The following is a 13,999-nucleotide window of genomic DNA, read 5'->3' as shown; positions in this document are numbered from 1 at the left end:
AGCATATGCTCCCAGCCACAAGCTTCACTTCTCCTGACATCTTTCTGCCAGATGGTCGTTCTTGAATTCTAGAGGTGCTTGGCCCTCCTGGTTCCTGCAACCTGAGCCGAGAGAACTTTGATCCACCAATCCCCCCCCTCCCCCCGCCCCCAGCCCCGCTAGGGAGCAAGGCCTGGCGCCTGGACAGCAAGGAGAAGCCAGGCCACGACCTTGGGCACTCTGAGAAGGCCTTTTCTGCCCGCCTCTGTGTGCCTGAAGTAGAGCACGGGCACTGATTCTGAGGGTCCCAGAGAGCCTTCTCCCGCCTGGCCAGCTAGCCAGCACAAACCCATTCTTTTCACCGTTTACTGGGTGAACGGGGCTCTCCATTCGGTCTTGAATCTCCCTGTGGGGTTATCCCGATGGCTTTTAATTACAATCCAGCAAATCCAGAATCTCAGCAAATTACAAATGTTGTGTAAACACAATCAGGGTGTGGATCCAACCCACTAGTAATTCTTAATAGAAATGAAAAGGAAAAGAAAAAAAATAACCTTAAAAAGTCTAAAAAAGCAAAAAAAAAAATCAATTCTGCAGGGCCTATGCCTTGGGGATTTGCTTTCTTGGGGACCCTCCCAGCGCGTCCTCCAGCCCACCCTGCCGCCGCGACTCCCCGCGGTGATTCTGGCTGAGGCTGGGGGACTCTGGGACTTGGCCGCTGCAGCGGAGGTCTATGGGGTGCCTGCCTGCCGGAGTCCTGAAGAGCCCTGCGAGCCTGCCTTCCGCTGTCCCGCGGCCTCCGCAGGATTCCAGAAAAAGCGCTCCGGATCGTGGAAAGGGGGCCCTGCCGCGTGCCTCCAGACCCTGTCCCAACACTGGCGTCTCCCTTTTCCCAGACACCCTCTTAGTCCGACCCTGAGTTCCAGTTTCTGGGCTTGGAAGACATTCTGCGGGCCCCTCCCTCCTCAAGGTCCTCAAAGGCCACCCCAACCGCTGGAGCGGGACTCCCAGCCTCGGGCCTCTAGAGCGACGGCAGGAGGTGCGCTGCTGGGGCTGAACTAGCCCCACACAGTCGGAGGTATTTGTACTTAAAGTCCCGGAGACATTTTGGGGAAGTGTGCATAGAAAATTTTATATAATATAATCTATATACACACATATACATATTTGGTCGACAAATGTTAAGCAAATGTGTCTGATGTTTTTGTTGAAGCCGTTAGCATCCTAGTTAATATTGGTAGGACTGGTTGATATTATTACAGGAATGACGAGTGGATAATGTTAAGGGAGTGCCTGATCCCTCCGGAGAACACGGCGGAATACAAGTGGAGACGTCCGACTGTGTTTCCAAGGAGGGCCCATCTCTGATCTCTCTTCCCTGTCGCTACCTCCTGGTCCCTAACCAGACTGACTGACGGCACGCCAGGGACAAGGCAGCTTTCTCCCAAGGACGATCTTCTTCGACTGACTGAGATCGCTGGGTGTCCAGGGGAAGCAGCATGTCCAGGGGATGTCTGAAGCCCCTGACCTCTTACCCAGACCTTTGTCACAAAGGGCAGTTCGGTCAGTGTCGGGACAAAAAGAAACGTAAAATTCAACTGTAAATGAGGGTAGAGAAGCAGGGAGAGGCTAGGGCCTGGTCCAGGTCTGAGCAGGCTCCGGGAGATTGGAGGAGGCTGACCGGGCTGCGGGGACAAACCCAGCGGTGCCTCGCTGGGTGTGCAGGGAAGGGAGGTCCCCTTGGCCCTCTCACCCCAGCTCATCCAGCAGGACGCCTGGGGAAGACCTCTCTGTGCGATTAAGTAGCGTCCATTGGAGCGAGCGGGTGGCACTGCCACGTGTGGCGCTCAGCTGAGGCTCGCGGAGGCTGCGGTGTTGGAAATCCCGGCGGAAGGCATCTGCCTCAGCGCTAGCACTCGGTGCGGGCCCACCCGGGTGCGCGTCCGCCTCCCACCAGCATCCCGCTAGCCTTGCCGTGCGGCTCGCACCGGCCCAGACGCGGACAGATGTTTACTGCTTAGAGCCCCGACCGCTGGGGAGACGGAGCGACGGGCGCGGCGCACCGCTTGGCGCTGGCGGGGCTTTGGGCTCCCGGTCGGGGGTGCGAGCGGGCAGGAGGGGAGGGCGAGGGGATGGAAATGGGGGGGGGGGGGAGTGGGTGGACTAATGATGAAAAAGTCTCCTCCATCCCGGCTCCTTAATTAAATGCATGGAAAGAACCGAGGCGAGCACATCTGGTTTCAATCTGCAGTCCTTTGATGGCATCAAATGTTCTTTTCCCAGATCAGGGCTGGGAGTTCTGGGCTAACTATGGCCGTTTGGAGCCCAGAAACCATTTACACACACTCGGACCCTTCTTTCTCTCCAGTCGAGCCTCTTGGCTATAGAAGGGAAAAAAAGGGGTAAAAGTCTAGTAATCAAGCCAATGGGAAAGTATGTATGTGTGTGTATATATATTTGAAGGACATAAAATGCCACAAATAAGCACTTAATATTTTACTTACTCGTCATATAGTAACTCATTTCTAATGAGACTATTAAAGCTGTTACCAAATTCCAACAGGTCATGAAAAAATCCCTCAGCACCTCTCTGTTCCTTGTCAAGTTAGGGCTCAGCAGACAGACGGCAGAGCATTATCCATAGACTTGGGGGTTCTTCTATCCCTCCCTGTCCTTCCTCCTACGCCCCCTCCCCCGCCTGCCCAGGCACCCGGGTAGGACCCTGAACTGCGCAGGACCCTAGCCCGGGCCCTCGCTCCAGGAATGCCCCTGCCTCCTTCTCATCTGGGCAACGCGACCCTCCCGGCTTAGCGTTGTCGCCTAGGGAAGCGACCTTGGCCGCAAGGAAGAGGTTACGAAATTGGCCAGAGTGGGGGGAGGAGGGAGCAATTATGCTACGGTCCTTGAGTCTTTTCCTCCAGCTAAATAAATATGTAAATTTCCTACTGCCTTGGCCCCGGGATTCCGAGCGGCGCGAGAGACTCAAATCGATTCGGCGCCTTCTAGATCTCCCTTAACCTGCCTTTGGTTCGCGGAAGAGCGTGGGAGAGCCTCCCATTATTATCGTTCCTGTTATTTTATTACATTATTTAATAGGCTGTCTCTACGGAGCCAAACATAGCCTTAATTTGCTTACTCTCTCCTTCGTTCTCTCTCAGACACTCCCCCACCCCCACCCCAAAACAGTTAGAACTGCAGGAAACGCTAAAAAAAAAAAAAAAAAAAAAAAAAAAGAGCAGAGAGAAGAAAATTTGATTGAGATAGTTGTGGATTTTTTCCAACAAGTTTCCCCGCAGCTGTTATCAAAACATGCAAATGAGATTTTCCAACAGGATCTTAAACAAATCTGGAGGAGTTAATGCCCAAGCAAAATAATCAGCCCGTTTGAAGTGACTGTGGGTTTCAGTTTGTCTTTTCTCCCCGTGATACTATTGCAGGGGAATGATAATTAGACCTTTACTTTAAAAATCCAAAGGGGCTCTCTCGCTTTCTCTTCCCTCCCTTTTCGCTCCCTCCTCCCTCTCTTGCTCCCTCCCTCTCTCTTTCTCTCTGGCTCAGATGTTGGCAAAGGGGGTTTTCTTAATCAGACTGTTTTTTGGTCCGAGGGAAAGGAGGAAGAAGGAGATTGTGATGGAGAAAGGGGGTCTGTAAAACGTCAGGCACCGCACAAAGGCTTTGCCACGTAATTACAGGCTCCTATTAAGTCGAGATCTGCCCTCCCAGGGGTCTCCAATTTTCTTGTATTCCCTACAAAGCCTCCTCTGCATGCCAGTTTGTGCCTTTTGAAGTGCCAGAGAGCTTCTTGATCCAACTGAGAAGGAAAAAGGAGCTCAGCAAGAAGAGGGGGAGAGCGAGAAGGGAAAGGGGGGAAACCCACCACCACCCTCCTTCGGACTCTTGAAGCCCTTTTTTTTTCCTTCTTACGAAAAGTAAAGTGAGAATCCTGCTCTCCAATACATCTGCAAGACATCACCCTCTCCTCCTGAAACTTTAGTCACTCCTGAGAATCCACAGGAGTGCAGAGAGGGGGAACACGTTTTCTTGAAGATGTTTTAAAGCTGGAACAAGCCTTCTTCTGTTGGTGCTTGAACTCTTGCCTGGGAATAACTTTTTTAACCTTGAAAAAAAAAAACACTTTGATTCTTCTCTCCCACCCCTTCTTCTCTCTTCTTCTGTTTGCCTAACTCCCCCGCCCTGCTGGCCTCCCCTTTCCTTTCTCCCCCTTATTATTATTTTTAGTGTGTGCGTGTGGACGCTTTTGGAGAGCTGGAAGGAATTTTTTTTTTTTTTTTTTTTTTTTTTTGCTCCTGACTTGAACATAGGGTGACTTTTTAATTTTATTTTTTGGTGTGGATTATCTCCTTGGACCGCGCCGGACTTGGCCTCAGGAAAGCAACTGAGGCTTTCGAAGGCTGTTGGTGCAGAACGCTCTGCTCTGCAGAAGGGGGTCCCCCGCCCTCTTTCCAATTTTTTTTTGTCCTTCCCCTCCTTCTCTCTCTCTCTCTCTGTCTCCCTCTCTCTCTCTCTCTCTCTCTCCACTCCCCCCTCTCTTTTCCCCACTCGGCTCCTCTCCCCCCTCGCGCCCACAGCGTTTGGTGTTGATTCGAGCGGGAAGAGGGGGGTGGGTGGGATCGGAGGGGGAGACCATGACCTCCAGCTACGGGCACGTTCTGGAGCGGCAACCGGCGCTGGGCGGCCGCTTGGACAGCCCGGGCAACCTCGACACCCTGCAGGCGAAAAAGAACTTCTCCGTCAGTCACCTGCTAGACCTGGAGGAAGCCGGGGACATGGTGGCGGCGCAGGCGGACGAGAGCGTGGGCGAGGCCGGCCGAAGCCTACTGGAGTCGCCGGGACTCACCAGCGGCAGCGACACCCCACAGCAGGACAGTGAGTGAGGGACGAATGCCCGCGGGAGTGTCTGTCCGGGACCGGGTGCCAGGGTACCCGCTGGGCGCCTGGAGCCCGCCCGGACCAGGGGGAGAAAGTCGGGGGCCAGGAGAGGTGGTGGCAGTGGCCGGAGGAAGGGCCAGTCAGTCACAGACAGGGAGGAAAGGATGATGAAAGGAGGGATTTGCCCGGGCGAGTGCAGCCCGGGCGGGCGCTGTAGGGAGGCCCGGAGGCCCTGAAATCGGGGTTGGGGACTCTGTCCTCCGCGGACTCTCGCCGAAGCCGACTGGGCTGCCCCTCAGTCCCCGGCGAGCACGGCTGCCAGGTCTTCCTGCATGCGGGACAACCGGGCTGGCAGGGAAAATGTCGCAGAGGGGTGTAAAGTCGGGGAGCCTGTCCTGTTTGGGAATGCAGCGGATTAAAAATGCCTAGTTGGGTCGGGAGGGCTTCTCCCGCGTCGCGAGTGTGGGTTCGGGCGCAGGCAGGAGGAGAGGCGGAGGGCACCGCGCACAGTAGCGAGACCCGCGCGACTCCCGCGGCACACCGAGCGAGGGCTCCGAAGGCCGGGGTGTGCGGGAGGGGCCGCGCTGGAGCGCCCAGCCCCAGCAGCCAAGCTGCTCTCTGTCCTCTGCTGTTTCCGCCCTCCACCTGCAGATGGGTTTGAGACCCCCGGCAGAATCAAAGGCCTGTGCCTCGGGAAGACTCGGGCGAAGCAAAGGGAGTGTCCTTTGGGGTGAAACCCGAGCTCCCGCCCCGCTCCGTCCCGCACAAGAGAGATGCGCGGGGGAAGTGCGGGCTCCAGTGCGGACCCTGGTGTCACATTCGACGAGCTCTCCCTATTGGCCCTAAGACCTCCGGAAAAGTCCATGCATTCTCCCTTTCCCATCCTTCCCGGCTGATATCGCGCCCCCATGGAAATCTCGCCTGGCGTTATTAACCGTGCCTTAAAAGGTGACTCCAAGTGTATCCATACGTTCTGGAGTCTCTAACAGACCTGTCACCTGAATCATCCCAGGTGACATGGGGCTTGGTATTTTCTCCTTGAGATTTCAAGAGTCTGAACTTGGCTGGAAGTCTTTTAAACGAGGCAAATTCTTTTCCATTTCATTATTTGTAGATTGTTATTTTGTTCAAATTTGGAACCTCTGGAAACGAGACCCCGCCGGCACGCCATCATTTGAAAAAAAATTGCCAATATCAGACTCTCAGGAAATAGATAGACAAAGCAAACAGGACCCAGAAACAGCTGGATGCAAGGCCCTGGCAAAGCAGTGGTAACCCAGCATGCCTCAATGAAACAGGCGGCAAGGAGAGCCCCTCTCTCTGGCAGTCCGCCTGCCCCTTGCCCAGTTTCCTTGGTACAGACCTAGAATCCCCTCAGGGTGTTTTTGTTTTTGTTTTTGTTTTTAACCAAAATCGAACTGGGGTCAGTCCACCCTAGTGGACTTCTGCCTTCCCAGAGGCAGAAGGCGATGGGGAATTTAGACTGAGAGTAATCTGGCCTGGTCTGTCACTAAAGAAAGGCGGCCAGTTCGGAGGAATGAAGACCTGTTGTCCCCAAGCCCCAGGTAATGGCTGGGCACAGACGCAGAGGCTTCCTTGTTGAAGATATTGGTGCTCCGGGCGCGGGGTGGGGGGCGTTGTTCATACTGCAGCATGGGTTAATTGTTTGCGTAGACACTTTGAACTCCAGGAAAGTGCACAGCGAAATAATGTGATTGCTTGTAAACATTTTACTAGGGAAAATTTAAATATGCAAAGCATAGGGAGAATAGTGTTCGGAATCTCCAAGTGCCTAACACCCAGCTTCACTGATTTCTGCACCTTCTGCTGGTCTTGTTTCGCCATGGTTAATTATTAATTGCAACATTTATCACTGTTCAGAAAACTGGAGTCTGCACCCACAACAGAAAACAGGGTCATGAAGAAACTGCTGCGTAAAGGACCAGGGTGGGGCGGGAGAGAACAGCCAGTGTTTCTTTACCCCTAAAACAAGCAGAGGGATGTGAAAAGTAGGCCCAAGGCCGGTGGCCACAGCTAGCCCGCAGCCGGCGCCGCCCCGTGGGCGTGAGATACTACAGGGCTGGAGGGACGCCGACCATTCCTGCCCTCTGGCTCCAAGGGGACGCCACCAGAAGGGAGCTCGGAGTTCATGGTGGCCTTCTAGTGTGAATGGAAGGACACTGGGCTATGGAGGCCGGCTGAGAAGCACCCCTGAAGCTGAGGCAGAGGTGGCCCGCGGTGGCGGGGAGGCGATCCAGGGTTGACTCCTGTGAGACTCAGGCCTGGTGTGGCTGAGGTTGCACAGTGCACGTGGTGTATGCCCTGGTGCTCGAGGACACAAAAAGGGCAGTGGGTGAAGTTGGGGACCGTATGTCCCAAGGGAAGGGGGTGAAACCTCCAGGTACCTGCCCGCTGCATTCTGGAGCACACACATCTCTGAGTTGCAAGGAGTAAGGAGGCCTAGTGGGGAGTGGGCCCAGAAAGGAAATTGAAGTTAGGATACCAGCCCAGAAGAGGGTGCTTAAGGAAGGATGGTCGACAGACAGTTCGGAAGGAGGTAGCAGAAAATGCAGACCGAGTTGATGGGGACAGAGTGACCGACACTTGGGTTTCTGAAAGTGGCAGAGAAACACGATAGGCCTTGCTTTCTTGAGATGGCTGGGGCCTATTCTAACAGATAGTTGTTGCTTTTAGAAGCAATGTTTCCTCAACCTCCTCAATCATCTCTGAGATGAGAATAGGAAGGTCTGGTAAGTGGGGTGATAGTGTCCAGGAGGATCCTTGTCCTTAGTCCTCGGGTCCCCCATCAGGGGTTGCGGAGGGAGCTGTTTTGAGCTACTTGAGTGAGGACCGGTGGGCCCTGCTAGGCTTCCAGTCTGCAGTGGACCGTGAGGCTCTGACTGTGAATCAGACAGGAGAGGAGTTTTCAGGCATCAGGACTAATGCGGGGCTAATGCGGGGCTCCGAGCCTGAAAGGGGCAGAGAACCACACCAAGAATCAGGTGCCCCTTGCAGCCTGCTGGGAGTCTATCCCAGGGGGGGAAACCATAATCTCCTTTGGAAGAGACGGGAAACACATAAAAGACATAGTTTACTCTTCCAGCTATATGGAAACGTGTCCTTCCTAAATTTTCTTTTCAGCTGAAATTAATAAAACAGGTTCCATCTACACTAATCCTGCAAATTTTCCAATTACCACCTGGGCTGACCTTAGCATGGTCAAAAGCGAGAGCTTCTTGCTGATCTCCCTCACCACAATTCTGTTTCCCCCTTGGCTGATGTTCGTTCCACTTTGCTCTCTGTAGAATGATCCCTTTTCCCTTTTACTCATTTTCCCAGCCCAGTAAATGTCTCAGACTTCTGGATTCAGATGCCTTGAGTGTTTAAAAGAAATGGTTCTTTAACAGTTAGGAATCCGGTGGCTAATGGGGGAGTGTGGAGTGTGAAGGGGGGTAGAACAGGGTAAGCCAAGGAGAGGAAAGAGGAACAGGTCATAAAAATAGGCAGACCTACTCCTAGGAGGACGGTGCATCCCGCTGTCATTTCTTAATCTGAACTTCAGCAAACTCTTAAAAAAAAAAAAAAAAAGGCGCCTGCCTTCCACGTTCCCAACCTCTAAATTAGTGAAACCAGATTGTCCTAATAAGACCTTTTGTTGGAAACACATGTAGTCATAAAAAGGTAGACGGAAAGTCAATTAGACACGCGTGCACACACGCACACACTCCCAAGCCGGTACTAAGTGTGCACCGGGGTGCAGCTGGGCCCCGGGCCTCGGCGGGTTGCAAATGCAGAACAGTGGCGCGGGAAATCGATTTGTCACAAAGGGAGAGGTGTAAACGCGGCGCGATGGAATTGCCCGCCCAATCCTCCCTCCACACTCCTCTGGCCCAGCTCCGCCAACTCCCCCCCCACCACCACCCCAGAGGTAAGCCCGGGGGAGCGGGAACATTCTCTAGGGTGCTCCCTAGTTGGAATACACCTCAGAATATCAATTTCCCCGGAGTTTCATCTTTTGTAACACCTAGGGCGCCAGGAATTTCTGCAGCACAACCCTGGGGCCCCGGAGCCGGTGCTGGGACTCTGAATTTGGGCCTCAATTATCTTGATTCAAGGGGAGCCAACGAAATATATCATTTTAAGGGTAGCCTGGAAGTTTTTTCTCTTTATAGGAGGCAGTGAAATCCAGGATCAAGGTAGGTCACTGAGTCCCCACGGTTGCATGTCAAGTTCAGAGAAGAGGTGGTAAATCTTGTTTATCTTACAGGCAGGAGCAGGGCACTGGATGGCCTCCTCTTCATATTTTGGAAAAAATGGACAGTCTGGTGACTCCCACCCTCCTGGTGTAGAAGGGCAGCTTGGAGTGTGAAGGTCAGGGATCTGGGTCTGCATTAGTAGGAGGCCCCAGGCAGCCAATACTCTCTGGGGCTCCAGATCACCCAACTCTAGAGGATGTGAGCCCCTGCCTCCCCTTCATTTCCCTGATGGAGCCCTTTCCAAGACTCCGGAGTGCCCTGCCACACCTTAGGTGTCACGCAGCCGTGCATTTTGGCATAGCGGCTTTAACGGTCCCCCACATGCTTAGGTCAGAACATAGGAGCGTCAGGCGGGCAGCCGTGGATCACACGGAGCCCGGCAGTTCCTTCCTCTTCCCAGGGGCCTCATTTTAGATTTTACAGCAGGAGTGAATAAATCATCTCCAAACCAACAAGATGTCACACACACCCCTCCCCTGCGATAAAACTCCAGCAGCTTCAGAACCAAGGATACCTTCCTACTCCACTGGCTCCGATCCACTCTGATGTTTTGAACGGCCCTCCCGGCCAGCAGCCACCTTCGAGGCCCTTTTTCACTTTTAAATGATTATCTGTAGATTTTCAACTAGAGGTCTATTTGATTTTTATTTTAAAAGATGTTTCTTTTACAATTCCTCTCCTATCATACCCTGTTTACCTGCTCCCTCCTTCAGCAGGGCACGCCAAAGAAGCAGGCCACTAGCTCCAGGAGAACTCTGCTCCTTCACAGGGGCGCCGGGGGCTCGGGGACAGGGGTGTTGCAAGCCTGTGCTCGCCGCGTGTGCACGGCGATCCCTGCGTGTCTCCTGTTCCTGGTGGGGTCAGCTTTCAATGGTTCTGAGAAAATCTATTTATTTTTTGTTCTTTGAGAGATGGAGTTAGAAGAAGCCATAGGAAGTACTTTTTTTTTTAATCGGGGGAGTAGTATTTATAGAGAAGGAGATAAGACTTGCGTTTTTCTTTCTTTCTTTCTTTCTTTTCTTTTTCTTTTTTTTTGCAAGGGGTAGAAGAGTTTCTTGGGGAAGAACTCCACCCCGACGAAAAAGTAAAACTTGGGTGCTCAGCATCCTTTATTCAAGCCAATTCGTAAGGTGGATCAAGAGGATTCTTGGAGTGTTCCTCTGAGCTAGAGATTAGATATTTACAGGAAATATTTGGATAAGGGACTAACTTCCCGTGTCCACTTGGTGTCCAAACATCTACAGAACTACCTGTGAGTCCATGCCATTGTAATCTGATTAGGTGCTCTGCTTCAAATTCTGTTTTAATTTGATGCAGGGCCCAGTACCACCCCCACAGGTTTGGTGTCCTTTAACTTCCCTTTCAACAATACAAAGAGGATGTCTATGTCGACAGCATTAATATTTATTCACAAGACTTTGGATTCTTGTAAATTCAAATAGCTTGATGAGCAGGCTAACAACACTCAATTAAAAACGATCTCAAATAGAAAAACAGTATCGACAAACTGCCACAACCTCCTTTCTCTAAATGCTGTTTCTTATTAAGTCAATAAATGCGGAGATACATTGCCAAGATATCTGAGGAGAGACAGTCTTTGGTGTTTGGGGGTTAGCGGGTTTGTTTTCCACCTGTAGAACTTTTTGAGTAAGATGTCTCCACCCTGGTCCGAATATTAGAAGATTCTTGTCGTGGTCATTTGTCTAATTTAGTGAGGCAGCCTTACAGAAGTAGTTGTACAGAAAATTGTGAATTATCGATTTTAGATTTAGACTTTTAAAAAATCACTACATTTCATTTGTCCTGGAGCCACTTTTCTTGAAAAAAAAAATATCTGGGAAGACGAGTACAAGGGCAGTAGTCACTTTAAGAGCAAGGTGGGGAACAAAACACAAACAGTGGTTGGTTGAGGAAATTTTATGAGAGAAAATAAAGAAAACTTGTCAGAACAAATCAATCGCACACACAACCTCTCAGGAGAGTCCAAGGACAATCAGAATCTTAAGGATTCTCCTGCTCCTGCAAGTTCTCAGATATAGGAATAAAGTCATGACCAGAATTCAGTCCTCCGGTAATGGATGTCCCAGCCCCTTTGCTGCACCACGGAATGAGAGAGCCCTAATTCCCAAGAACTTTGAAGCTTATTTTTGCCGCTGGTGATTTCCCCAGACTCAGCTTCAAATGAGGAATGAATTTGAAAAATGTGTATTAATTTGAATACCCAAGATTCGAGTTATTAGAAAGAACATGGACAGGTCCTCTGGTTCCTATTTTGTCTGCCTGGAGCTATTTGCAAGTGATTGGAAATGGTCTTCAGGGGCGGGCAAGGAGAGACTATACCGAAACTTCTGTGCAGAAATAGAGATCGCACTCGGTCTGAATAGCAGGCTCTCATGGAATCTCACCATTTTGCGGGGTAGGAGGAGGGAGGGAGTAGGGAAGAGTTAATACAGAAATTCAGTGAAGAAGAAAAATTTAACTTTCAAAGCAGAACTCGACAGTATCTTAGATTTTAATGTCCTCCATCCCGACTGGAACAAAGATGCAAACACCCCTTCCCCACCTCAGCCCTCGTCCTCCCAGATCAAGGACACTGAGGCGCAATTCTCGGCAGGGTGGAATGTACCCGCAAGCTTTGCCAGACGCGCCTCTGCTTGCCTTCTCCTGCCGAAAGGGGGCGCATTCCTCCTAGGCCTGGGCGGGACCTACCCTGCCTTCAGAAAACTTGGGACTCTGGCAGGAGAGCGACACGCTGGAAGACCCTTCTATGCAAGTAGCAAAAGATAGGAAATATCAATGTCATGAAGACACCCCAGGGACTGCATAAATATATGCTAGACACGCATTTTAACAGAAACATGGAGATAGCTCGCAGGCTTGCCTTTGAAATGAGGGTGCTCAGAATTCCAGGGTGAGCAGGAACGGGGAGGGGCGCTCTGCTTGTACTCCCCAGTGGGACTAGATGACCCTGGGTCAGTGGGTGCTAGGGATGGTGCCTGGGAAGGAGAACGTTTGTCTCTGTGGAGGTGGGCGAGACATTTCTGCATATAAACTCCGGGTGCTTGAAGAAAGAGGGGTAGATTGGAGAGCTAGAGCGTGGCATGTTAGGAGCGGCTGCAGACATCCACCCTCATAGGACCCCAGTCTTCACATAGGGCAGACCCTGGCCATCCTAGAGTTAGGCCCTGGGCTTAGGGATACCCTCTTTCCTTCAAAGGAAGGACAATAGCTACCCCAAGTCTTGTGTGGGGAGTAGCTAATACAGTGGCTTCCACTCATCCTCCCTTTTTGGGCAAGAGTTTCAAGTGATTTACAGGACATATGAGGAAAATTCTTAACCCTCTTCTGTAAATCTTGGGATTTTCTACTTCTCTCCCTACCACACCCTGAATTTGGAGGTCAACAAGGCAAGGCAACAGTGGGAGCAACAAACTCGCAGAATGAATACTTTGTCTTCTTAGTAGAGCTGGTGGTTAATACATACCTTCCAAGATCATCTGAGCTTGGGTGTTCACTAGAAACAGAAGTGCCAGGCCAGAGCTGCAAGGGAAATTGCATTCCCACAAACGTTTGTCTGAGAGCAAGAACATTCACCCCATTCACTTAATTTCTCATCATCAGTCATGTCATTATATTTTAAAGGACCTCACAGTGCTGGAAGGTGGTGTAGTTATAAATAAGCATAAAAACAGATGGGCGCTCTCCCAGTACTCTAAATATATATGAGGAGGCCAAATCTTTTCAAAGAAGATTCAGATATACAACTTAAAGGCCAAGGGGCCTGACTCAATCAGAATTTGAGCCAGGATATGCTAAGTTTAATCAGCTTGACTATGGGGCAAAGTGAAAGGCCTAGCCAGCACTTTGGATATATATAGACAACCCCATTTGCTCAAGTTTCCATTGTATTTACCCACACAAATTCATGCTAGTGTGCAAAGGGCTTGGAGGATTTGGCCTGGGCCTGGTGGGTGGTGGAGGAATCAGTGTTCAGCCTCCTGCCTTTGTCAACCATCCTTGTCTTCTTTGCATGCCCTGTGCCCCGACTGGCTGTCCCAGAGATGTGTGCTGCCGAGAAAACTGGTGCCCAGAGGCCGTGGAAGCCTCCTAAATGCTGTTTTCTAGAATCCTCAGAAAAGGAGAGAGCCGTTGAGCTCAATGATATATATAACACAACGAAGCATTTTCATGTATTTTTCCTCTCTGATAATTCGTTTTATAATAGCCCACTTAGAAACTTCTTGGGAGTAGAGGTTTGGGGAGCTGGTTACTGTTCTGTTTCTTTTTCAGGTAACTCATGAATACATATAAGTTGAAAGTTCCGATGGAAATAGGTATTGAATCTAATCCTTTATACCTGGGCATTAACTTACTGTCATTAATCCAGAAGTGGGAGGTGACACTCAGGAATTATGTACATTGTGACTTTCTTTCCATTTTCTGCCAGGTCTACTTCCCTAAATACCGGTGTGGATCACAGTAGTCCTATACCACTGGGATAGCTGTTAAACTGTTGCCTCGGCTCAGTGAATGCTTAAGTGATAGAATCACCTCCCCATCTTTAGTGGATCCCCTTTTGAATCTGCCAAAGCACTGGGTCCCCTCCGCTTCCCTTCCCACTTTACACCATTTGCCTAGGAGATCTCCTCCGGGCTCACCGTCTCAGCAACCATCTGCATACTGAAGATTCCCAGGTTATGGCTTCTCAGCCCCCCTTGGAACTTCAGGTCCATATGCGCAGCTACCGATTCAACATTTCCATGTGAACATGACAGAAGTGCTTCAGACTCAGAAACAACAAAACATGGCACCAATGAGCTCCCTTTCCCCAATCTGATCCGCTTACAGCTTTTCGTGTTTTTCTGTATCACAAC

General features: G+C 51.0%; 1 protein-coding gene across 2 annotated transcripts in view; it reads left to right on the top strand.

Annotated features, from left to right (window-relative positions):
• Positions 1 to 3,583: 3,583 nt before the first annotated feature.
• Positions 3,584 to 13,999, top strand: part of PRRX1 (paired related homeobox 1) — a 74,106-nt gene continuing 63,690 nt past the window's right edge. For both annotated transcript variants that reach the window (XM_027613333.2, XM_027613334.2), the window contains exon 1: positions 3,584 to 4,866. In XM_027613333.2, coding sequence (XP_027469134.1) covers positions 4,626 to 4,866 — 241 coding nt within the window. In that variant the 5' untranslated portion in view covers positions 3,584 to 4,625. The remainder of the gene's footprint in view (positions 4,867 to 13,999) is intronic.

The sequence above is a fragment of the Zalophus californianus genome, chromosome 10 (assembly GCF_009762305.2).
Source record: "Zalophus californianus isolate mZalCal1 chromosome 10, mZalCal1.pri.v2, whole genome shotgun sequence".
Classification (NCBI taxonomy): Eukaryota; Metazoa; Chordata; class Mammalia; order Carnivora; family Otariidae; genus Zalophus; species Zalophus californianus.
This window is presented reverse-complemented; position numbering and strand designations above follow the sequence as displayed.